Source organism: Phasianus colchicus, chromosome 5 (assembly GCF_987193195.1).
Source record: "Phasianus colchicus chromosome 5, bPhaCol1.hap1.1, whole genome shotgun sequence".
Taxonomy (NCBI): Eukaryota; Metazoa; Chordata; class Aves; order Galliformes; family Phasianidae; genus Phasianus; species Phasianus colchicus.
The window spans coordinates 27,585,186-27,610,420 of record NC_143440.1 but is presented as its reverse complement, the minus strand read 5'-3'; the positions used below and the strand labels follow the sequence as shown (position 1 = coordinate 27,610,420).

The following is a 25,235-nucleotide window of genomic DNA, read 5'->3' as shown; positions in this document are numbered from 1 at the left end:
GAAAGCCTGATTCACTTAAGACTCTCTATGAGGAATGTTCCACCATTAGTTCCCACTGGAGCCACTGACTCTTTTGCAGGGGAAGCCACAGGAAAGTTCGGTATCAGAAGTGAGCAAAAAGATTTGCACAGTGAATTTACCAAAGGTCGTCCAGAGGGCTAGTGACAGAGCTCTTGGCTCCTCGTGTGATGCTGTAACTCTTCTAGGATGATTTCCTCTGTAAGTGCAGAGACACCAATGAGACCTATACAATACTATGTTTGCTTATCTTTGTAGCAAGTGCTCTTGCCAAAACATCAATTGTGTATATAGTGGATGTATATGTGTTTATTACTGAGTTCACAAGGATTAAAAAGCAGCACCTTACTCATAACCTGATGTTACAAGAGCAGAAATTGCATAGGCAAAGTGATTAACCAAAAAGAAAAAAAAGAAAGGAGGAAAAAAAAAAAAAAAGCTATCTTTGCAAAAGCATAATCTCTTAGGAATTAGGAGATTTTAGATTAAAAAAAAATTTAAATGTGGTCATAAACCACATTTAGCAGTGTCAGATTACTGGAGTAGTTTTGGCAGCTGAAATATTCTTAGGATATATTTAAAGCTGGTAAAACACCTGCTGTCTCCTGCAACAGAAGTGGCTGCATTTTGCTACTGTTTTCTGTTGGTACTGCAAGACTGTAGTACACCTACTTTGAGTATTTTAGGAATAGGAGCAGAGCAAAGATCTGTCCCTCTGTCCTACATATGTCCCTTCCTTCCTAGGGAGCATTTCACATAAGCACCCTTCAGAGGCATCAGTTGCTTTCCTAGTCTGCTCACAGGAGGGGAGGCAAATATCCTTTGTGTTCTTCCTGCTACAGCTGCTGCAAGTTAGCCAGTGGAGGAGGCAACAGCAGCCTGCATCTACCCACAGTTTCAGGTCTGGATTTTTTGTTTTCTTTTTTTTCCAGTATGGTTTACAGGAATTGACAAGGATATGTGCACATGGTCAGTGTCTTGTCTGTGCACACTTGTCCCCTTCCTACCTGGATTCCAGTATGCACTGGGGAAAAAAACCAAAAAAACCCACAAATCCACTCCTGTATTGTCAGAAAATCCATGCCTGTACTAACTGTGGCTCAGATACTCAGCCATACTCTAGCAAAATTTTCACTGGGTTTCAGGAGGTCTGTTTAAGTAACATCAAGCCTTTGAACCAGTGACTGTCCTCTGCTTTCAAAACAAGGATTTCAGATGGATTTACTCTAACAAAGGAAACACTGACCAAAGCCTGCTAAAATAATGGTGGCCTTCCCTCCTTTGGAAAGAAACTTAGCCAAAGGTCTTTGAGGATGTAAATTTTTTTTCTGAGCTGAAAAAACTGAGACTCCAGAGCTGATATCCAAACTTGTCCAAAACAGAACTAGAAGTTTACCTACATCTCTAATCATCAGAACAAAGTTCATTCCACTTGCTGGACTCTCCTGTATTTCACTTCCACTATACGTACTTCCTAATACATCCCCTTATTTTCAGCATTCACCTGAGACTTCCACCTCTGCTTCTCCACTCTGAACATAATTTCAATCCTGCTTAGAGCAGGGCATTGTGCCTTCTACAGGCTGGGATCAATAGCATTAGAAGAGCTACAATGATACAGTCTTAGAAACTACCATGTCAGGCACTTCTTCGGGTAGAGAGAGAATAATTAGGATCAGCTCTCTGCAGTTACCAAAGGAAATCCCCTGCAGGCACAGAGGTTTAGGCAGCTTCTCTTCTGTGTGGCCCGTAGCAGGTTTGAGTTTCTATTAATTAAATCCCATGGGGGCTCAGTGGCCAGACCTCCAGACATGCGCACGCACACACACTGCTACCAACCTGGTCCCCTGTGCCGCTTCTCCATCCAGATGTAGCAGTTGTTCTGAGCAACTCCAGTCTGCGAGTCCAGGAAGGGAAGGCGAACGCTCCGTTCAGCACACAGCCGAGAGTTGTAGCTGCGACAGTGCTCAATTGCTTCTTTGTAGAACTGGTCCCCAAGTCTGCCAAAAGAGACAGGGCGGAGATTAGAAAAGGTGGCTCTTCCCCTCAAACAAGACTAGGGAAAAGGGGGCGTGTGGTTGGTTTGTTCAAATAGACAACAAGAAAAACTTCCCCCGAACATGTGAAAAGCTGGCTGACACCATACACTACCAAAGCGGATCATGCAGAAACTGTCATCAAAGGATGATACCCTTAGAAAACAGACGCAGATCTTTTCAGCAGGCACAGCTACTGAACGAGCAAATGGTGCAACCACACTGGCCCCCGACCCAGGGCCAGGCACCATGTACACAGCAGTGACCTCATTCTATTGTCTCTCTTCCCCTGCAGTTTGTCCAGCCAAGTTAGCACACCAGACATGTCAATTCTGTCCTATAGCAACTCCTGCAGTATTGTGAACAACCAAAAAGCCAGACAGGTTTAGAAGAACTTAAATCCATCATTTCTTACTTCAAAGAACCTGGAAGAGCAGAAGACACAGTCCTCTTATTGTGTGTTTCTGAAGCATGAAAACACACCCGTTAACAGCTAGAGCCATGTCTGCAATGCTTACACTAGATGTTTTTTCTCCATCATTCCAGAATTTTCCACAGTCGGGTTTAAGGCACCAACAGCAATAGGCTACAATAGCAGCTGGTAAGATCCCACATGGCAAATCCTTTGTTCTGAAGCCCAGTGGGAAGAACCAAGCTAAAGACAATGTCACTTGTTTCATAAATATTGGTTCAAAAATTCTGTAGAATCTTCATATTCCCTTGAGTAAGGTTTAAAAACTCTGCCTGCTGGAGATTACCAAAATCCTCCCTCCAAATTGTTCTAAACAGGGAAAAGCATCAAAGTAGAGCTACCCTAAGGACACAAAGCAGCTGTCATGCTGGAGCACTGCAAAGTAGGTGGGCCATGCTGCTGAACCTCATTCTTGATCTATTGTCAAGGTGAAATTCAGTCGTGACGTGAATAGCTAGGAAAGCTACCCATCAGGGGTAAGTTCATTAGAAAATAGGAGCAGAATGAGATATAGCTTAACTTGCTCTGACTCCAATATTAATTAGTGTGCAAAAAGAGTATAACACACACAGCAAGGGAGCTGGAGGGATGCACACACAAAGATAAAAGAGGCTCCCTTTGCTGTTCTGTTGTTTATCCACTACTCCCCTTCCATAGGCCATTTTAAAAGTATACTCCTGCACACCTCTAAATGCCAAACTTGTGCAAATCACTATTTTGCTGTGTTTGACAGTCTGATACGCATTTTTTGTCGCTTGTCATTTTCACCTCATGACTTTCATGGGAGCAATACTCTTTCCCCATGGGCTGTACCAGTGTAGTATCTTCTTGTTGACAGGGGCTGATATCAGAGACTTACTGAAGAACAAAAAGACAGAGGCAGGCATCTCTGGCTCCTCCTTCTCATTTCTGATAACCAGTTCCCAAGTGTCAAGTTACCCAGTCGTGAATAACGTTAAAAGATTTGATGAATCTTTCTTCTGTGAATGTATTCAATTGATTTCAACCCACCTTTATTTGTCACACCTAAACCATGGTGGGGCAATGAGTTCCAAAGCCGAAATACTACTTGTGGGAAAAAGAGCATTTTCTTGTGTTTTAAGCCATATCTCAATTATTCACAATTACAAGTCCAAAAGTCCTCCACAAAGCTTCCACCAGGTCACTTCTCTAATGGACGCAGGCAGACCAGCATGCCAAAGCTCTAGGTGTGGAACAAGCACCACGGACTGGCACGGAGCCCATCTTGCTGATGTCTGCCATGTCCATTCATGATGCAATGATTTCAGCTGCTGTATTTCAGAATATCCAGAAGGGAGAAAATAGGACAGTCCCCAACAAGCAAGAATCACACCCAAGAGCCAGTGCACCTTTTGGCTGCATAGATTTTCCGAAGGCTGTTAAGCTGTTCCATACAGCATGTCTGTTTGAATTTAGCATCTTGCAGCCCTGTCCCTGACCAGTGACCACCAGTCCCAGGCAGCAACTGGTGTACAGGGGCTGGAAAAGAGAGCTCTGAGCTGTACAAGAGGACTGAGCTGTGGGAAGGGGCAGTACAAAGGGATGCCTCTGTGTGGTGAGGTTACAAGAACTGTGGCCCTCAGCTTTCGTCATAGGGCCACAGCTCTCATAACTTCACCACACCTCTGGCTGCAGAATCACCCACAATGACCTCAACCTCATTTTTCCATTAAGGACGGCAGAGGAAGGAAGGGGGGCAGAGGAAAGAAGAAAAGATAAGCTGCACTACTATACAAAGAATATGGCTAGGAAGAAATGAAACCTTATTAAAAGCTGTAATTAAAGTTGTACACTTGTGTAATCAAAATCAGTAACAAGGAGACTCCAGCTGATCAAAGATTAACAGCTCTTTCCACAAATGCTTCAGCTTCCATAGAGCTAAGTCAGATTCCCCTACATTAAGCCAGGGATGCTCACAAACTCCAAGGAGAAAGGAAGAGCACAGCTGCGTGACAACAAACTGTCACTGCTGCACAGGTTTCTTTATGCTAAAAATTACTCCATTCATTAGAATATAAACCTCACAAAGCACGCTTATTAAAAAAAACAATACATGTCAGCAACCCAGATTCAACATCTGGCCAGAGATGACCGCAGTTTCCACCTTCTAAAGCTGAAAGTAACTATAAATCTTTGAGTGATAAATATTTGGCTTTCAGTGACACCATCAAGTAGGGTGTAAGATTACATTTCAGATTTTTTAAGTGGGAGAAAAGGGGTTTTGAGAACCCAATGTGTTTAACGACCAGAGAAGCTGCCAAGTTAATGTGTCAAATTCATTCTTCACACAATTATGTACTCTTAACTGTTTCATCACATTTATTTTAAGGATTACAAATACACACCTTTTGCCTTAGAGAAAGATAACGATCTAGGAGAAGCATTTAGTCACCGCTGTACTTCAGGAAAGCTTGCCTTAGATCCACTACAATGAACACAATCAAGAACTTACTCCCTAACTATTCACTGGGAAAGCCAGTACTCAAGTACTGCACCACTGAGGGTTTGTCTTGAATTTAATTCTGAATGGAATTAAAATAGAAAGAACAAACAATCAAATACTGGAAAGCAAGGAAACTGTATTTCCCTATGACAGTCATATCCCTGTGGAAAACAGCTTCCCTGCAACTACTTCTGGATGTTTGGTTGTTTTGTTTTTTTTTTTCCCCACCATTAGTCGTCACTACAGTAAATCTCACTTATTCTAAACTTTAGTTTCCATTTTGAAGGAACTTTTAATTACTTTTTTCCTTGTTTTCAACCTGGTGTTACATATTCAAACAGAGTATATTCTATGCTATGCAGGAATAGTAGAAAGTGTTATTAGGAATGGGGCAGAAAAGGTCCTATTGCACTGGTCACTGTACAGTCACAGAAGTGGGATAAGACTCAGCTTCCTCCCAGATGATTTACAGTGGAAGTGGAGAACAGTCAAGGGTGGGGATAAGACTGGTGAGCACAAGAGTTCAAGTGGAACCCAAAAAGATCAGCTGAGTTTGAGTGAAACACATGAAGAGGAAAAAAAAAAAAAAAACACAACAGACATTAATAGGGAAAAGTGTATCATATGTCAGAAAGATTAATGATCTGATGTTACAATCTTCTTAGTTTTCCCAAGTTGTGTTGCCAAGGAAGATTTACATTTCATCTCCTGAAAAAAGTATCTGTAAAAACTATGGGGAATTTCTGCATTATTTTTATGAAAAGTATGTATGACTCAGTGCTGTGCTGTGACTGCCTGCAAGGGTCAATTCTTCCCTTTGGACATGGGAGAGACAGGTCACATTGACTTGTCTCGATTTATATTCACAATACAAAATCATCATCATACACATAGATTTCAACAATGTTGGGAGAAAATCAAGGAGCAGACAAATTACTGCTAGTCAAGGGATGCAAATCACACTGAATATAGCACAACTGGAAATACAAAATGAAGTTTTCAGCACACTGCAAAAAAGAACACAAGCGAAACCCTCCAGGTTTCTGCCAAGTGAAACCCTACATGGACCAATGGGACAGGTGACACTGCTGGGACACATGCAAGTTTTGCTTTTACAGTCCAGCCACAGGACACTGAAATAACCCAGTTCTCACTGACTAATAAAGCTGTCCCAAGTTGGAAAAGAACAGCCTATGCTGTTAAAATCTGCAAAACTGCATAAAAGTAGTCAATTTTCAAGAGGAGTCTTTCTCCAGTAGGAGACAGGGACTCTATTCTGGTGGAAAAGGGTGGTACCAGAATGAAACAGCTGGCTTGGAGCAGTAGAAGTGCAGTTGGAGAGAAGCAAACACTCAAAGAACTTGAAGCACCAGCAGCACTTGGGTGCTGGCACAGGAATGTGAGGTTGGTGCAGACCTGTGCAGCTTAGCAGGTAGTCTCCAGCAGAAGAGATATATTAGGATGGAGAAGCAGCCCCTGAGATTTTCATTAGGTCACTGTCCTTTTAAATGTTAAGAAACAGAGGTTTTCTAACAAGGAGTCAAGGCCACCTTACAACAAAGTCAGTGAAGAACCTTTTTCTCTCAACCTTTGTCTCTGCCTAGACTGTAGAATTTCTGAGCAGACTCTGACTTACTGCTTCTTTTTGTACAGTACCTAGTGACATCCTTCTGCATGCCTTAAACCATAACCAACAAGTACTGGCCTGGTCTATATGCCCATTCTATAACAATATGGACCAAGAACTACACTTTGGGACAACAGTTTCTCTCGAAGTTCCTTCTGCCTACGAGGGCCCTAAAAGAAGCAAAGCAGCTCTCCATCATCCTAGTCTGCAAAGCCCAGGCTACTTGAGCACATCACACCTTTTCAAAAAGCTGCAAAACAGGCAGCATCTAGTGCATCCTTCCTCCACTGCCTATCGCACTTTAGATTAGAATCTAGAAAAGAAGAGGATTCAGTAAAGACATGTAACCATACTTTTAGCCTCCAGTCTTACATTTAAAATCATTTAATATTGTGAGTGTAACTGTAAAAGACATTTTAAATCAGAAATTGTTCTTCAGGAACACAGCCACTCAGTTTCAAACTGGGCAAGATCCGGGAAGTATGGTGGGAAACAAGCAACGCAATGCTGAGTCAGAAGATAACCCAGACTCTCCTTCCACAGACGTTCATGAATTAGCCTGGAAACAAAGCACGGGTGCAGACTTGGCCTCCTCACAAGGATAAGCAGGGATAAGGGAGCCATGTAGACAGTACCCAAGCTATCAGCTGCCACTGACACAGCAGACCATGAGATACCACTGACCAACCACATGCCCTGGCAAGTGCTGCTGAGGCCCACACCATGCTGGCTGTATGCAAACCCTTCCAGCAGATCCCACAAGGCTGCTGTCAGGTCACTGCTGCTCTCCATAAGCCCTGAGATGAAGAATGCCACAGAATTAAATTATTCCAACACTTCTATTTAATACCTATGCAAAACCTCCAGAGAATAGGATGAAGTGATATGGACAGCAATGTAAGCCATATTATGTTGATGACACACAGCTTCATGCATCCTTTTTCCCTTATTCACTTAGCGCTCTTCCAAAACCTTTCAGCATTGAGAGCAAGGATATTGTGGTTGGCGCAGGTAGAAGCCATATGAGAGAGCAGCGAGGATGGCTGGAAGTGGTAAATGTTGCAAACTGTGAGCTAATAACACTTACTATTCAAAGACAGACTAACGTGGACAATCTAATAGACTCAATCATCAAAAGGGCCTCCCTTGCTCTCCCTCTCCAGTCAGCATAATTCTGTTTCCAGGTGGTGGTCTGGCTATGCTCACGTTTTCACATCCAGGCTGGGCTACTATTATTTTCTGCCTTAAGCCAGATGAGCAACAGACACAGCTAGTTGCAAAAGCATGGCCCTACCTCATCACAAAGCAAATCTAACAGATCAGTACTCCCCAGCCTGCACTCATCCATTTTCCTCACGCACTCAAGCACCGATGTTTTTTTTGTTTGTTTGTTTGTTTTGTGCAGTGGGCTAAACTCAAGCCATTTGAAAAATTGCTTCTTCTTTCTGGAGCAGGAACAGCATATACAACTGGAATTCTGTGCTTAGCAGGGCACAGCATCCACCAGTCTCCTGCAGTGCCTTCAGACAGCACAAGCTCACGGCCTGGAGCATCTTCCCAGAGGAAAGAACTGTGCTCACTGCTCATGCTCACATTACATTGCAAGATGGTAACACAGCCATCCAAAGAGAGAAGAGAAAATATGGCATATACAAAAAGTATCAGATCATTATTAAATATTAAACAGCACTGGCTGGGCCCAACCTCTGTGTGTATTCTGCATTTTCTAGTATATAAGCAGCACCTAAACTCTACAATCATATATTCTTCGCAATTTCAGAGAGGTAGGATAACAAGATACAACTGAAGAACAGAATGGCTTGAATAATGTTAGGTGAAGCATAAGAGATTGTTCAAAATCCTACCACAAACTCCAAGAGCAAGGCAGAAAGCACAGGACTGTGTGGATTCCATTTTCTCATAGTGGTCAGTCAACACATCTTCTAATGATGTAAAGGGTGTGAACGTGAGCAAAGGCAAAATAGGATTTCCAGATGAGACAGAGAATGACTCAGACTTTCCAGGCCTTCATATTTTAATGTGAACTTGACTGTTTTATGAAGACCCACGTACATGTACACCTGCCTGTCCTAAACTCTCCACAAGCCAGAGCTCATACATCTGTTTCATTCCTATACATATCAGACAATTGCACCTGATGCACATAAAGAGGTCTGTACAACCTTCCCAAGCATGGGAGTCAGAGAAAAAAAGCAGAATTGTTTAAGTAGCAGATAAAAAACACAAAATGGACCAAAAAGCAGGATACAGACTCAAGCATAAACAACGCTGCTCTACAGACAAACACACAGTAAGGTTTGTAAGAACAAGTAATGGCTTTCTATGGAAGAACTGATAAAGCCAGGTGAAAACAGAAAAGCTGTTGAGCAATTGTTCAAAAAGACTGTGCCAGGTGCACAGACTGTATATGGTGCAAGAGATCAGGAGCCATTAGACAGTCAACAACATGCTGTGAGCACTGGCACAGCCCAGTTGTTACATGAGTCAAAGAGATGCCCTGAGCCACAAGTCTAGGTTCAATCCTCGATCAGTGAAAAAACAAAGTGAGATTTTGCAGCATTCTTCCAAGCACCTTGCAGCAGTCCATTGCTGAGATGTAGAAGGAAAAGGAATCCTTTTTGTCTGGCATTTATCTGCAGACTTCCTCTTGATGGGGCAGAAATCCCTGGTGGCAAACTAGGGCCAGAATCTACATACTTCTCACTTATTGAATCATGGTGTGAAGCTGAATCATAACAGAGAGCCTGGCTTCACTGTGTGAGCTGAATTCACTGTAACTTATTCCAGTGTGAAACTATAGATATCACATGCAAAAATGAAAAAATCTGTCTCTGAATTAAGATGACAAAAGGTAGGCAGAGCTTACAGTTTAGGCGAAATTGATCTGCTTAAGTATTATGGAAGTACAACAGCTCTGGCAGCATTTCCATTTAAAGAAAAAGAAATATCAGTATAAGCTAACTCTGTCAAGAAGAGCATGGTACATCAGAAGGCTTCGCTCACAACAGCCTGCAGGCCACATCTGGCTTTAGAGTCATGGGCTTCTGCAATCTCTATTCAGGGAGGAGAATCAGAGCTGGAGCTGTTCATTTTTTCCTGCAGCTGCACACAGCCCCACACAAGACCTAAGGCAACGTTCTGCTCTCAGGGCCGAAAAGACTCAATCACTATGCCCAGCATTTAACGTGCACCGTTGTTGACTAGATATAACAGGTATGGTACAAGGCAAAGTGTGCTCAGATTACTTATTTCAGATGATAAATTCCTCAGCCCTATTCAAATATACAGGGCTCTGACTGACTGCAGTACGTTGCTTGTTGTAATTTGTCCACTTCTCTTAGTTTTCTTCCTTTTCCATAGAGAGATAATAGCAGCAGCTTCCATGTCATACAGCAAACCATCTAAGGTATTTCCAGAGTCAGACATTGCATACAACCTCTATTAGACTCAGCAGAGTGACCAATTAGGTTAATCTCAGAGGCAGACTCCTTGGGGATATCTCAGAGCAACTATTCTTTCTCAGGCCAAGGTTTCTGTTTTAAAGAGATGCGGCATCATCCAATTAAAAGAACAGCAGGTGAGAAAGGTAATAACCTAGACCTCTTTCTGTATCTGAGAACAGTAGTCAGAATTCAGCTTGGTCCCAACCTTCCCCAAAAGGTCACAAATTCTCTCCAATTACTAAAAGAATGAACTAATAAAAACTTCAGCAGTTATATTGGATTGGACATGACAACATCCAAGGGATTTTAAAAATATATTGTAAAGATCTCATGCTGCCGGCACTTGGGGCCACCAGACATCTGCTTAGCTTTGTGCATTCATGGTTTTAGAATCCAACATAGTCCAAGACAAAATCCATTCATTCAGATCTCCATTCCGATATCCCACACTTAGCCTGCCTTTTGCATTCGTACATCTAGTAGAAAGACAAATTAGCAAAGCCCACTATCTATTGCTTGGCCTGGCTCCTGAGAGCCAGGAAGTGAGCGTTCTGCAAATGACTATGCTTTGGCTCCCTTGGTAGCTTCAGTAGCTCACCTGCAAAACCGGGTAACGCCCAACACTTACCTCGCTAATAAATCCTTCAGATTGCTTTAGGTGATATCTGTACTAAAGGATTCTCAGACCACGAAGAGGCATCCTCTTCTGGTTCTAGCTGTGCTGGATAATTAAATATTGCCCCTTCCCACCTGCCCTGTTGCTTTTTCACTGCACATCTCCTACAGTTTACTAATGCTGCACCTTCTGCCAGTAGCAATAACTGTGCAAGTGCTCCCTGATCCGTTTCAGCATGGCCACTCCATCTCCGAGTAAACCCAGCTGGCATTGCCTGGGGAGGCCAAGAGCAAGCTCCCACAGCCCCAGTTGCCACCAGAGGAGGTCTCCAACAGTAAAGCCAGCTGAGTAAGGTTTCGAGCAGCACACTTGTTTGTAGTGGGAAGAAGCCCATCCACAGCAGCAGCAGCTGCTAGAGTTATGACACCCAGGCAGCACAGCCCTCCAGGGAGACACAGATATATAAAATGGAAGTTTTTCCCTACCACCACAATTACATCATCTGCCCAAATGTCACCAGCTAAGCTGACAAAATAGCATTCCTCTTCATGCATCTCCATGTAGATCATCTTTCATGAAATCATGTGTCTTCATCAGGCCTCCACAGGCAGAGATGCCAGGAAAGAGCAGGAGGGTCTGCATTTCTAGCTGCATCACACTTGTAACTGTCAAATCTCTAACATAAGGTGCTGCTCTGAAGGACCTTCATTAGCCCTCCTGGAAGTTTCCTGGCTGGGATTTCCGTCACATCTTGCACAGCAATTTAGAATATAAACACAGGTGCCATATTTAGGAAAATGACAGGCACAAGCAAGCTTCTCTACCACAGAAAACACTGAAATTACATTAACTTTCTAGCTGCTTTTTGCCTCTTGACTAGAAACAGCTACTGAGCTAATTCTTCTGTGGGAATCTTCTATCTCCTAATGCAAAGAAAACCCTGATACAGGAAACAAGCCATATTATTCAGGTGAAAACGATCACTTAAGTAGAAAGGAGACAGAGACTTATACAGATCAGGAATAAAACCACGTAATTACTAGAATCTACTTTGCTTGGGAAAAAAAATCTCAACAATAGTCAAGATTTAAATAGATTATGTTACTAAACTGGAATGGGTAGCACTTCCCATTCCTCAATCACAGTACGTACAACAAATAGAACACAAACATAACAAAATACAAAAATCTACTCTATCCAGTTAATAATCATTCATCACCTTTAAAATGCTTACAATAGAAAATCATATTTTCTGTCTCTAGATAATTAAGGTTATGTTTCTTTGAGTTATTATTTCTCTTGAAATCACAGGAACAATCATTCTCTTAGTTGTATAAACGTACAGCAGGGATGCACTTAACTCAGGTAATATAGTGTAATTCACAAGAGAACTGTAAATTGTATTTCCTTTTCTCACTTTCTTCCCCAATTCTACCTGCAAATGGAAGCAGGGCAGATTATGGGCATTCCACTGCTAAGGTATCATCCTTACTGCTCAGAAAGGAACAGAGAAAGTTAGAAGAGATGGAACAGATATGTTGAGTCCTCCAGCACATCCTCTCACAATTCCCTCAGCAAAAAGAAACATAGAATCACAGTACTGCTCAAGTTGGAAAAGACCTTAAAGATCATCACGTCCAACCATAACCTATTAAGAGCATACTTCAACTAACTGAATGGTTAAGTCACAACATCTTCTGCACTTGGAGCAGATTCCCATGGAAGCAGAAAAAAATCATTACAAAAGGCACACTGCTTTAACTTTGGAATAACATATTTCACACACTCGTGTCCTCATTTGTGTGGATACTTATGCAGCACCTAAGAGGAACAGCCCAATGTCAAAAAACAAAACAAACAAACAAAAAGGACTCACCACAAGAAACTTTCAAAGATTCAAGTATGTGATAGATGTTCTCCTATACACTGACTTTCCTTGTCTTCTTAAGACACCATTTGCTTATTGCATATCCCAGTCATGCTGGGACAGGAGATCTCCACGTGTGTTCTGAGACTCACCCTGCACATGACCAAGCATTGGATCCCAATTCAGCAAAGTGCTTCATTGAATGTGTAGGTCCACTTCAATTCAAAATCCTACAGATACTTGAATGCTTTGCTGAATAGAGTTGACAGCTGAGCAGACAGCACACGTATCATCGCACTCTTAGGATGAGGTTCTACAAGCATATGGGCAAGTTCAGGTCAGTTTGTAATGTCTTCCTATCTGGAACTAGCCAGAGCCACTGCTTTACTTTCATTTTCCTACTGGGATGTAATGCACTGGCATAGTTAAAGCTGTAGGTCACAGAAGTGTAATTGAGGCATCATGGGATAGTCATTAATCAACCGGTAGAAATACAAACTGGGTAGATATCAGTATCTCTGCATTACAGATGAGATACAGCCAGTTTACAAAATAAAGCCATAGGAAAACAGGTCCTTTTCTTATTTCCCAGTGTTGTTCCATCTTTTCTCCTGAAATTTGTTTTCTCACACTAAAAGATTTCCTTCTCCAACTGCAATCCGACAATCTTCTTCATTCAGAAGCAAAGCTGATTCTACAGCTATCATTCAGGGCTGATGAAGCTCTTCTACACCAAAATCTGGAAAAGACGGCTCACAAGAGCAAACTTTCTTTTTTCCAGACTTAGTATAAAACTTACTTGAACACAGCAGTAGCAATGACGAGCAAAGACAATGACTGAACAAGAATTTGGACATGGAAATAAACTGGACCAGGATGAGACTGGCAAGTAGCTGAAGGAAAAGAATTGAGGGAGTCAACTGTCAGAGCAAGGAGAGGTTACAGAAAAAGAGAAGACACAGAGGTTAGCCCGTTGCCCTGGAGTAATGGCTAGCCTTTAACACATGGCCTCTGCTCCTGTCAGTATTTCTTCTTAGACAGGTTATCTCAGGAATTTATGCTCTCCAATAATTACCTTTCAGAGGGCTCTCACTTATCTTATAAGAGGAATCCACCAGCAACCTGACCTGCATTGCTCATGCAATCATCATCCACCTCTTCTAGCCTTTCATCCCATCTCTCAAAGATGAAGAAAGTGGTTTTTCCTATACTTCTAGTGCCACATTAGCAAGAGGTGGTGAAGTTGATAAAAATAAACAAGTCTTAATGCTTAACGCTCCACAAACACTATGAGCTTGTGAGCAAAAGCAGTAAGATATTAGAGAAAGATACTTCCTGTAGGAGTGTTACGTTATCCAGAGCTGAAGGATGAACGTATGTCCTGCACCATCATGAGAAGTATTATTGTCTGCAAGTCAGTATTTGTTTTAATAAACTTTTGGAATTTGCAGGGCTAAGTCCTTTTCCTGTTACTCTCCCAAACTTTCTTCCATTATGTGATTTGCTTTTCTTCCCAAAGTACCAGTGCCAAAGAGAAGCTTTTACTTCCTGCACTCACTCCAGAGCCATTTCAGATGAACTAAAGTATGGGTTATTACACTCGGTAGGTTATCACACTCCCATTCATGCTCAGATCACAGCCCTCTTATGTTAGATTTTTCCTGTAAGGGACTCCATTACATCCTGTACAAGCTGACTGGCACTTAGTTATTCCTAGCTAGAACAGGGAGAAGAACTCTTATTTTCTCTGCCCTGGATGTAATGAGACATCTCTTCAGCCAGTCAGTAATCATAAAGAAACACTTCATCACAAAGATCTGACAGAACATCAGGCCTGATACGAGGCAAAAAAAAAGCCATATCTCTTCCTACGTAGGACCCTGTCACCAACCCAGAAACAGACAGTCACAGCATATGGACAATCAAATTTCTGTTGCAGCATGAATTTGCCTCAAAAGGGCTTTCAGCCACTTCTGACAGGTACCCAGAGGAATTCTTTTTCCTATACTGGCAGTACAACTAACTTTGCCCTGGGAGAATGTCTGTGCCTCACTCTTGCTGCACTAGTTTAAAGGAGCCGCAGCTTTGAGAGCTTTGGGCCAACGCACACACCCTAACTGACATTCCCACATCCTCATCAGAAACAGGACTCTACCACAAGAAAGAGTCTGATACAGAGAGAGCATAACATGGAAGGGCAAGAGAAAGCTGTTCTTCCTTCATTCAACTTCAATAGGACCTAGGCCCAGCAATGTTGCATTGTAGGTTTGGATTTATGTTCTCCAATTAACACATTGCACAGTATAAAGTATTCTTTCTGTTTTGAAGGGGGAAGAAGAGGAGAAAAAAATACATTCCAGGCATTTGGCACAGCAAACTTCCCCAGCTATCCTCTGGGAAGAAAAAGGAAAGAAAAAAAGACTTGTCACCACACAATTTAAAAAGACCCATTTTCGCTGGCTCCACGCTGTCTCAGGGGTAGATCCAAGATATGGTTCCCAGCCCTCAGGGCTGTTGCCTAAAGCACTTGGCATTCACTTCGAGAAGAAAAACAGCTCTACAGCAATGGAAGAGGAGAAGAGCCCATCCATTGAGAAGGGAAGAAAGAGGAATGATCCGCCAGGTCAAAATATATGGATGGTATGAAAGTCTCCCACTTCTGAGACATCAGGTACACCCTCTTGTTGCATACAGCAGTCAAGTGTTCTGATTCCTCTCCTCTACCCTTGTATGGGGGTTCTCAGTTATAGCTAGCTGAAGAACTGCTTACTTACAGTCATATTGTTGGCTCTAGCACACGTATAACAGAATAACCATCTCCTTTTTCTCCAAATGCACGCTCCCTGAGAGAACCAGAAGCCATATGCATTGAATACTAAAAAATCTCATCTTCCTTGAGAGTTATGAGAGAAAAGCCCTTCAGAGATTCTTTGTTCAGAGAAGTTTTTGTGTAACATACACAAGACCGTTACATGCCGAATTGTTCTCTGCATAAAGAGAATTATGAGAAAGCATTGTGTGATCCACTGAAATACAGGACATTTTCCCAGAAGTCAGAAAAAAAAATCTCATGTATTGCATAGCTCAGCAATGCTCTACTTGAGTTCCTTAAAACATCACATGTGGATTCTGGAAGAATCTCAGCCTCGTTTCTCAACTTACAAGAAGGCTTAGCCATTATTTCAGAGCACTTGGGGCAGTTCTTTACTCTTTGATGCAGCCAAAGAGAGAGAGGCAGAAAGGGAGGAAGATGAGAAACAACTTATTTTACCAGTAGTCAGAGTGGGTTAGGAAGAAAATACAATTGCAGAGTTCTACACACTAATCATCCTCATGCTACAACAACGATGAAACAACAAAGCACATCACAGCATAGCAGCAGGTTACCACACCTGAGTGATTATGTCACTTCTTCTGAGTCCATTCCAGAACCAAACTCTTCAGGTTTGACTGTCACTAATCTATAGTGATGTCTGTACATAGATTGATTGTACATATTTACAAGTGAATCACTGCTACATGGAAATTTTTGTTTATAAAGCTGCAGTGCAAGACTTGAAATTGAGCATTTTACTGTGGAGGAGCTATAGAAGTTTTTTGAATGCAAAGCATGCCTGCTTTATTTGTTTGACGTTTTTGTGACTAGATACAATCACTTACAGGACATTTTTGTTGTAGGGGCAATGAAGAGCTGGAGAATCCCTTGCCTTGCTTTTCATGTGACTTCTTGCCAAAAAGTAGTTCAAGTGAAAACATATGATATACTTACACGTATAGGAAGGCTACTTCAAAAGTAATGCCTCCTATCTTATTATGTTGGCCCACGATATGAGATGCAGATGGTGGTGACATGACAGTAGAGGCTGAACCTTCCCACCAATATCCCATTACATTTTGTTGCCATGCAACAGACAGCAGTAGAGGGGCAGACTGACCAAACGGCATCTGACATGGAAGTACATATGAAGCAAAGGTGTGCCAATTAACTCCTTCATGCAGAAAAAATGGCACCCACTGACACATTCACTGACATCTGCTGAACTTTTATGGAGATCAAACAGTGGATGCGAGCAGTGTGAGGTAGTGTGTGGTGCATTTTAGCAGTGGCAGCAGCAACGTGAAAGACAAGCCACATTCCAGTTGGCCATGCACACCTGTCACAACATGAAATGAAGAACATCTTGATCAGTTCATCTGTGCAAATTTGCTAATGATGGTAACTGTTGAAAAACAGTGTTTTGTAGCTCTATCAATCAGTGTTATCGCGCTCTTTGTATCTTTCGTTTTCATTTTATGGAAAAATAGCTGGAATTACTTTTGGAATGACCTACGCATGGCACTCACTTGTACTCCTTCTTCTGGTCTAAGAAGACAAAAGATTGAAGGAAGGAGGAGAAATGGAAGTACTAAGTATGCTAGAGGAAAAAGAACCTTTAGTCTGAAGCCAGCTGATAAACAGCTGGCATCTATGTCTTCAATCAGCATCATCTTGGATAAAATTCTGCCTGCTGCCACTTCAGTTGAGCAGCTTCTACTCCATTTTAACCTTCAAGCATTTATACGTCAGCTGATGAAGTTTCTCAGTTCTGCCTGGTGCATCCAAAGCTGGAAAAAGAGCTGGAAAGCGCTGCAGCACATGGTAAGAATCTGTGGCAAAAATTCCATGAGGATTTGAATGTTAAGATGTTGTTTTTAATATCCAAAATCTGACACTGTTCAGAATATTTGTGGTGCATGCATAAAAGAGAAAACTCTGATAAAATACTGGAGAACAGTCCTAGAACTTGCGGTCCTGCAGAAGGAAGATGACTCAGTTCTACCAATATCCACTTTTTAAGAGAGCGGTTTGTGTTCTGAAAACAGCAGAAACTACAGAGCTTTGTTTCCACACGGTTTCTTTCGGGATTACGTGTAACAGACACACCTGAAATACATGTTTACATTAAGTTCTCAAGGATCAAACTGGCTACCATAGTAATCTTTCCATGTGGTTACAACTGTCAATATGCCTGAGAACAACAACAACAACACAAAAAAAAAAGTGTAAGCAGAAAAAGTAAAACCTGACTTCTTAAACACTACAGCGTTTTTGATACTGCAGTTCAATAGTGAAGTGATAGGTAAATTAAGCCAAATTATGTTTTAACTGTAGGTTGGATTTAAGGCCTGAACATGAACGTCAGAAACATGAAGATCATGCATTTTCTTGGCATTCAAGTTTGCATGCACTGAGCACTCCATCCTAATTTCCACTAGTATTTTGCACTCTGTTCAGGACAAAGACTGCTTGAGGTGTAAGAAGCAGGAGGCCATAGCTTCAGTGTAAGAATTTGCCTACACATTGAGGGATTTGTATAAAACCTGATGGCTTGAAAAGACAGGTGCCAATCCAAATCAGTCCACTGTTGCTGTTAATAGCAGCACCCACTGAACAAAACAGCAGTACCACTGGGAATGAGGAATTTGAATATAGGAGGAAAGATGAAAACAAAGAATAAAAAGGGAGTGGTAAATGGAACAGCACACAGCAGGGACTATGAGACTTTGAACACTGTAGAACTGGAAATGACAAACTAAAAGACCCAGCAGCTCCAGAAAACAACATAAAAAACATTTATCACACAGAGATCCACAAAAAAAAATGAGCACAAATTTTCAGTATTCTAAAATTCAATAAGTAAATAAGTAAGAGCTATAAAAGATCAGGAATCTCAGGTACTGTAATCTGCTCCAGAAAGATAAAAAAGAAGGACAAGGATCTTACCCAGTGTTCTAGAGCATGCACAGTTCCAAAGGATTTGTGAGATAGATGTCCCAGGTAGTGATTCATCCCATGCTACAGGGAAATCCAAAAGAAGAGTCCAGGAAGGAAGCTGACCAGTATCCCTAGGGTTGTGAACTCCTCTTATATATATATATTTTTTTTTTCCCAGATCACTGTATACATGGGATGATTAGGCCTCAATACTGTATAAAAAAGGCACACTTAAATGCTACAGCTGAAACACCATTGTAGAGGAAGGCAGAATATTCAGGTCAGGCATGATTCCACATCTTCCTAGATCCTGGAGTTTCACAACTTAGCAACTGACTTAATCCTTTACAAATAGGTTCCAACTTAGAATTGAGATTCAGGCATATCTCATGTTTTAACTAGGAAAACAAGCAAGGGGATGAAGTTCAAGTTCAGGAAGCTTAATGCTGGATTTATTGTGGAGAAGTCTTTTATCCTAATATTCCCATCTTTCTTCCTGTATTCCACCTGCACTTGGCACTGCAGGTTTACAAATACCTATTACATTTCCTAACCAAACCACGTAAACAATTTTGAGTTAAGTCATGTTTCTGAACGGATAGATTATATCAGATCCTTAATTCTACAACCAGTAAAGACAAAAATTACTGCTAACAGAATGAAGTTTTCACGTAATTCCTGGCTTCTGTGAGCTGGACTTGGTAAGAAAGCAATATATTTTGAAAGCATTAACAAAAACCACTATCAAATTCTTAGAGAATTAATTTGGAACGATACTAGTGTACTAGTCCATAACACAGATCTCATAAAACCTGGCAATTTCAGCTCAGAGCACCCTTCCCCACCAGCCAGGTCTCCTTTAATCAAACAAATTCTAAAATACAGCCTGTTTTTCTTTTGCAAAAAAAAGTGATGTTCTAGAATAGGGCTGACTTTGTTCCCGCATTCTTCAAAGTACTTTTGTCCTCCATCAGTGCAAGAGGGAGAACAATACAAAGTGTCCTGATTCTCCTACAGCTTTGTAACAGCAGAAGGCATTTTAGAGGGACTGACAGGACTTAAAAGGAACATACTGAAGGAGACAGTTTAGACTACTAAAATTAAAGTAATTAATCAATCCAAAGGTGATTCTCATCATTTAGCCTGTGTTGAGTGTTTTTCCTTTTTGGATTTCACTATGAAATTTAACAGTTTGCAATCCGCTGCAGTCTCTGGAGCTTGGTTCTGCTTTCAATAAACCAAACCATCATCAGAGACTGACACAGCATTAGGAATCCCTCCTGACCCCACTTTCATACAGGCAGTAGGCTCCAAAACTGGCTGATTAAATGGAAGTGTCAGGACACAACAGAAGTCGCATCCCAGCATACCATCAATTATTTCTTCCATAGCTAGAATGAAGATTGAAAACAAAAATGGCTGCCCTATTTGAACAAAAACAGCTACTAAACTTAAAAGAAAACCACGCTTGATTTGTTTTCTCCCTTTCTTGAAATCAGTAAGGAAGAGGGTCTGAAAATATGAGTTGCTCTTCACTGTAAATCTAGATTTTCCCAGTTCCACCCCAATGAAAACCACAGGACTAAAACAAGGATGGACCTTGTCCTACCTTTCTGCTACAGACAGCATTTTACTGTCACTAAGGGAATAAAATAATCATAAGAGCATAATGATAGCATGTGTTTTGTTAGCCACTGTTCTTCATGTGGGGCAATCAGTGGCAATTCTCAGATTTAATCTCTCTCCTTCCCCAACCATGCAGTTGATTACCTCTCTCATTCCCAGTTAAAAATCTTTGATCAGAGTAAGGCGCATAAAGGAGCCTCTGACCCCAGCTAAGGGAACAACAAGAGATGACATTTGGCTCTTTGAGAGAGCAGTAGATAAAAAGCAAAAACGACAGCTGGAGTCAGGAGGAGCTAGTTAGTGGATTGCAGACCCAGGAGGGTGCGGGGTGGGGGCCTATAGAAGAGAAACAACAAGAGGCTACAGCCAGTCTGCTCCCTCTTCTTCTCTTGGTGTCCTTTTTGAGCCAGCAAGAATGACTGCAGCAGATGTCAGGACCCATGGGGATCACTTTTTTTTTAAATAGGTTACCTAGAAAATAGAAATATTAAAAGAGAAAAATGAACCAAAATCCATGCTTTCGTATGTGGGAACAAATACAAAGGTAAGCACCAACTTGTAATGACCTGTGGTATGTAAATATGCTTAAGCCAGAGGGTTGGATTTTTCTGAGTCCTGTCCAACAGTGCCAATCATTTACAGAATTTGACTGGGATTAACCTGTGATTTCCACTTCAAGATGCAAAGGAGAAATACAACAGGCAAGCAGAAAGCAAATTACAAGGAGCATCCTTACACTTCTCCAGCACACACACATCACATTCAGAGCTGGCTTGCAAATACACCAGTGCTGGGAATGTCCCCATAAAACAATCCAGGCACGTGCACGCATACTCACACATGTACATGCGTCTCAGCAGGTTGTACTGATGCACAAGATCTCACCCACTTCTAAAACATCAAGTCTCATTTGACATTACTCAAGACACTAGATACAAAACATTTTTTGTCAAAGGAATCTCAGGCAAAACTCACTGCCACTACTGTAATTCCCTTGAAGTCCATGGAGTTACACCAGGGAGAAAGGTTGGCTGCTTAATATTTGTGGCTTGCCAAATCATGCATCTGTGTTAGTTCTTTTGTTTTGGAGACACAGTTCTACAAGTTATCACTACGAAATAGATTAATTTTTGTTTTAAAAAAGCTCACATGCTATAGAGACACAGCAAAAAGTCCACTTTCATCCCCCAGTCCCTTTTTCTCCATACACATGGATAGACACTATGCTTTTTTCAGATTTGCAAATCCACAGAGATGTGTAAAGACATTGCAGATTTTAATACCTTCACAGAACAATCTAGCAAGGAGAATGTTGGATGAACCTGCCAGACTGTTTTGCAGAACTCATGCAAAGAATTTTAGAAGAAACATTCAAATTAAAGCTGTGTTTTGGCTTTGTGCATCGGGATAAAGAGGAAGCCCAAATTTTGCAGAAGAGAAGGGAAAGCTCTGACCTCTGAGCATGCTTTTGTCCTGTTTTCTAGGAGGAAAGTTGCACATATTTGAATCACACAGAATCCCAGAATCATAGAGGTTGGAAGGAACCTCTGGAGGTCATCTAGTCCAACCCCTCTGCTAAAGCAGGTTCCCTAGGGTAGGTTGCACACATACGCATCCAGGCAGGTCTTGAATATCTCGAGAGAAGGAGACTCTACAGACCCTCTAGGTATTTGTTCCACTGCTCTGTCACCCTCAAAGGAAAGAAGTTTTGTGTTTGTATGGAACCTCCTGGGCTCCAGTTTGTGCCTGTTGTCCCTTAGGCACCACTGAAAAGAGATTGGCCCCATCCATGTAACTCCTGCTCATCAGATATTTATAAGCATTGATAAGATCTCCTCTCAGTCTTCTCTTCTCTGGGCTGAACATCCCCAGATCTCTCAGCCTTTCCCCATAAGGGAGATGCTCCAGGTCCCTCATCGTGAAGGGATGTGAAGGGCTGTGAAGAAGTTCCATCTTTCTTGAACAAGCCCAGAACTGGACACAGTACTCCAGATATGTCCTCAGCAGGGCAGAGTAGAGCGGAAGGATCACCATACTCCACCTGGTGACTACACCCTTTTCAATATATTCCAAGATACCATGGGCCTTTTCTGCCACAAGGGCACTCTGCTTGTGGCTTGTGATCAACCTGATGTCTACCAGGATACCCAGGTCCTTCTCTGCAGCACTCATTCCAGCAGGTGCTTTGAGGAGGACTTAGGTACTCAAGGTACACTCACTGATAGCAGAGGCTTTGTAGTCCAAGTTTCTGAAGTCTGTAATTTCCTTTCTTATAACAAAATGCTTTTAGAATACTATAGTTTGGAGGTTTCCCATTTCATCATACTGGTAAAGCCACATTCAAAGAGGAGGAAGTTTTGTGAAGTCCTGAAAAGAAATGCCTCACTGCCGTTCTCTTTTGATGGACTAGTCAGGAACCGTCTCTCTAGACCACTCATTTGACTCAAAGGCAAAAAGCAGTTTTCAGTAAAATAAACAGCAGCTAATCAAGATGAACCTATTTGCTTATACAGTCTTGTTGGCTAAAACACAGCCCCAGCCCTGAGTATTATTTATCTTGGAGGCGGCAACAATAGAAACTGAGCAACTGATTACACAGCTTCTCAACCAATTATGATCCAACATTTATCTCCTGGGTACAACAGTGAAGATTTAACTAGCTCTCTTCAGTCTTTCCTTTATATTTTTCAAGCACCCAGTGATACACTCTGCATCCTGCCTAGCAAAAAAAAAAAAAAAAAAAAGCCCAGCATCAAGAACACTTTACAATACTCAACACCAGTCTCCCACACCTGCACCTGGAGGGCAAAGACAAATGCTGTTAAAGAGAAATGTGTGAGCACTCAGAGGCAGGGACTTTGTTGGTACTTGTTTGTGCACTGCCTTGTGCAGCAGGGCCTAAATGCAGAATGGAGGCTCTGGACTCAGCAAGAGTTTTTTCCTTTTTCTGAATCTAGGAAAAATCCTGCAAGATAATATAAGACACTCAACTGATAAGGTTTTGGAAAGAATAATCTGCCTGCTTTCTCTGCAAATACTGATAGCTCTTTACTTGAGCCTTCATGCTGTTTTCATCTAAAAGGCAAACCTGCCATCATATGAACAAACTCAGCTAAAACTGAAAAATAGCACTAATGTAACTGGAAAAAGAGACCAAGAGCAACTATTTGAGAAGGGAAAGTGCTCAGCATTCACTATAGGACAGAAAAAAAAAAGTAAAAACAAAAAAGGAAAGACAAGGAAGAACACAAATTAAAAGACAGTGTGGATGTAGGAGAACACACAAAGATCCCCCCCCACTCACCCCTGCCATCCATATGACAGTGCTGCTTTGTGGAACAGAACAATAGGTACATTATGCTAACCTATAATTACCCCGAGAAGAATGATAGCAAAGTCAAGGCATTACATGAACATTGGAATATTGGATACAATCCCATAAGAAGCAAGAGGTGGAGGAGGAGCTTTAAAAAGAGATTGAAACATTCCCAGCACAAAACATCAAAGAGGAAATTTCATGTTCTCTTCATGTCTGCATGGATTTTCCTTATCCTTGATTTGATGATTTAAACACAATTCCCCTTTTCATGCATTTCTTGGCTTTATGCTGTAATTAGTTCCAGCACTGAAACATCCTCTTTTGACAGCATGGTGGATGTGGTGCAAAGGAGCTCAGCCCAGAGCATACTGCACCACGTGTATAAGCAGAGAAACAGGAAAGGTAGATGGAGACATAGCCCCCATGCTGGACAAAGGACAGCAAAGGGCTGGCAACCCAGTGAATGTATAATCAAGTGTTCCCAAGCACACACAGGCACTCAATACCTGCAGCCTCATTCCAATCAGATAGCAGGTAGTGAAACACAGGAAGCAGTGAGGCACAACTCTACACCTGCTTAAAACATGCTGCTCTCATTTGTAGCATTGTGCAGTGTTGGGGGAATGCTGGAAGGAAGACTCAGAACTGGGGGTCTTGCTTTTTCTGTTTGTTTTTAAAAGATTCTGTGTTGCATTAGACACTTTGCTCTCATCCTAAAAGCAACAAAAAGGAGCGGAGCAGCCTATAAATCTGCAAAATCTGAAGGTTCCTTCTTGATTCTTTCTGTAAGCATAGGTAACTATGACAACCTAGTGTAAGCAACTGTGTCTCATCATCCACAGACTGCCCAGTAGGAGGCATGCAGACAGGCAGATGAACAGAGAAGCACCTTTTCATGTGTTCATCTAGGTGGACTCTGCTCCTACCTGTAAAAAAGAATGAGCCAGATTCCCTGCAGAGAATATGCCCACCCACTCCAGCACATTGTGTCTCCAAGTGATCGGCAAAGATTAAAACAACTAGCAAAATAACGATCAGCCACTGCAGGATCTTGCCATATCACCTGTGTACAGCTGTGCTCAATGCTGTGTTCCTCACAAAGCTTCTATGCCTGTAGCTTGGTCAGACACACGTCTTCTGAGCTGCAAGCTGGCTGTGCCCTACAGATAAGAAATGCCAATTTGAACAGTTATTCAAGTTACTCATGGCCCAGTAGTGTCAGACTACTGCAGGCCACTTGCTCCCTAATGGCTTCAGATCTCAACAAGCGTTGAAAGTCAGAAAGGGACTCAAGATGCCCCACTTTATACTGGTCAGGGTACCTCAGATCACGCAGCAGGCAGCATCTTACCCTTGTGAGGGAGCCCAAAGTGGTTGCTGAGCCCATGTGGGCCCAGAACACTCTACTATAGACAGAGGCAGAATGTTTCCTGATGAGTTCTCAGGTGGCACTGCTGAATGCAGGACAATTGGCAATGCCTTGCCTTTGTGAAGAAGGAAGCTAGGCTCCTGTTGAGCTCAAAAACCATGGGGAGCTAGAAGGGACTGCTTTGCACCTAGGAAAAAGTACAGTTTGCTCTGCTTGAGGGAGAAAAATCACAGGCTGGAAATAGATTGGAACTAGGCTGCTGGTTCTGAAGGAGAATACTGCCCACCAGCTGTGTGACCGCCAGCTCTGCCTTTGCAATGGTGCAGAAGCCTGAGCCAGCCCACTGTGAAGTCGTGCAAGGCAGGGGGTGAGGGGCTCTGCCCAAGTCCAGCTGGTGCTCAGAGAAGTTCTTACACAGCAAAAGCTGTCAGCATGGTAATTTAGGGGGGGGAAGGCAGAGGTACATGTTATTTCTGTGTTTATCAGCTCTGTCTGCAGCCACAGCCAAGAAGTCAGATCCCATGCTCAACCCGTGCTCAAGGAAAAAAAGGAGATTATTAAACAGTCCCCCACTCACTAGGCTAATGGGTCCCTAGTTCCCT

At 42.1% G+C, this 25,235-nt stretch overlaps 1 protein-coding gene across 8 annotated transcripts in view; it reads right to left on the bottom strand.

The window, feature by feature from the left end:
- Positions 1–25,235, bottom strand: part of DPF3 (double PHD fingers 3) — a 190,092-nt gene that overhangs the window by 97,521 nt on the left and 67,336 nt on the right. For all 8 annotated transcript variants that reach the window (XM_090141082.1, XM_031593615.2, XM_031593611.2 and 5 more), the window contains one exon: positions 1,858–2,018. In XM_090141082.1, coding sequence (XP_089997208.1) covers positions 1,858–1,882 — 25 coding nt within the window. In that variant the 5' untranslated portion in view covers positions 1,883–2,018. The remainder of the gene's footprint in view (positions 1–1,857; positions 2,019–25,235) is intronic.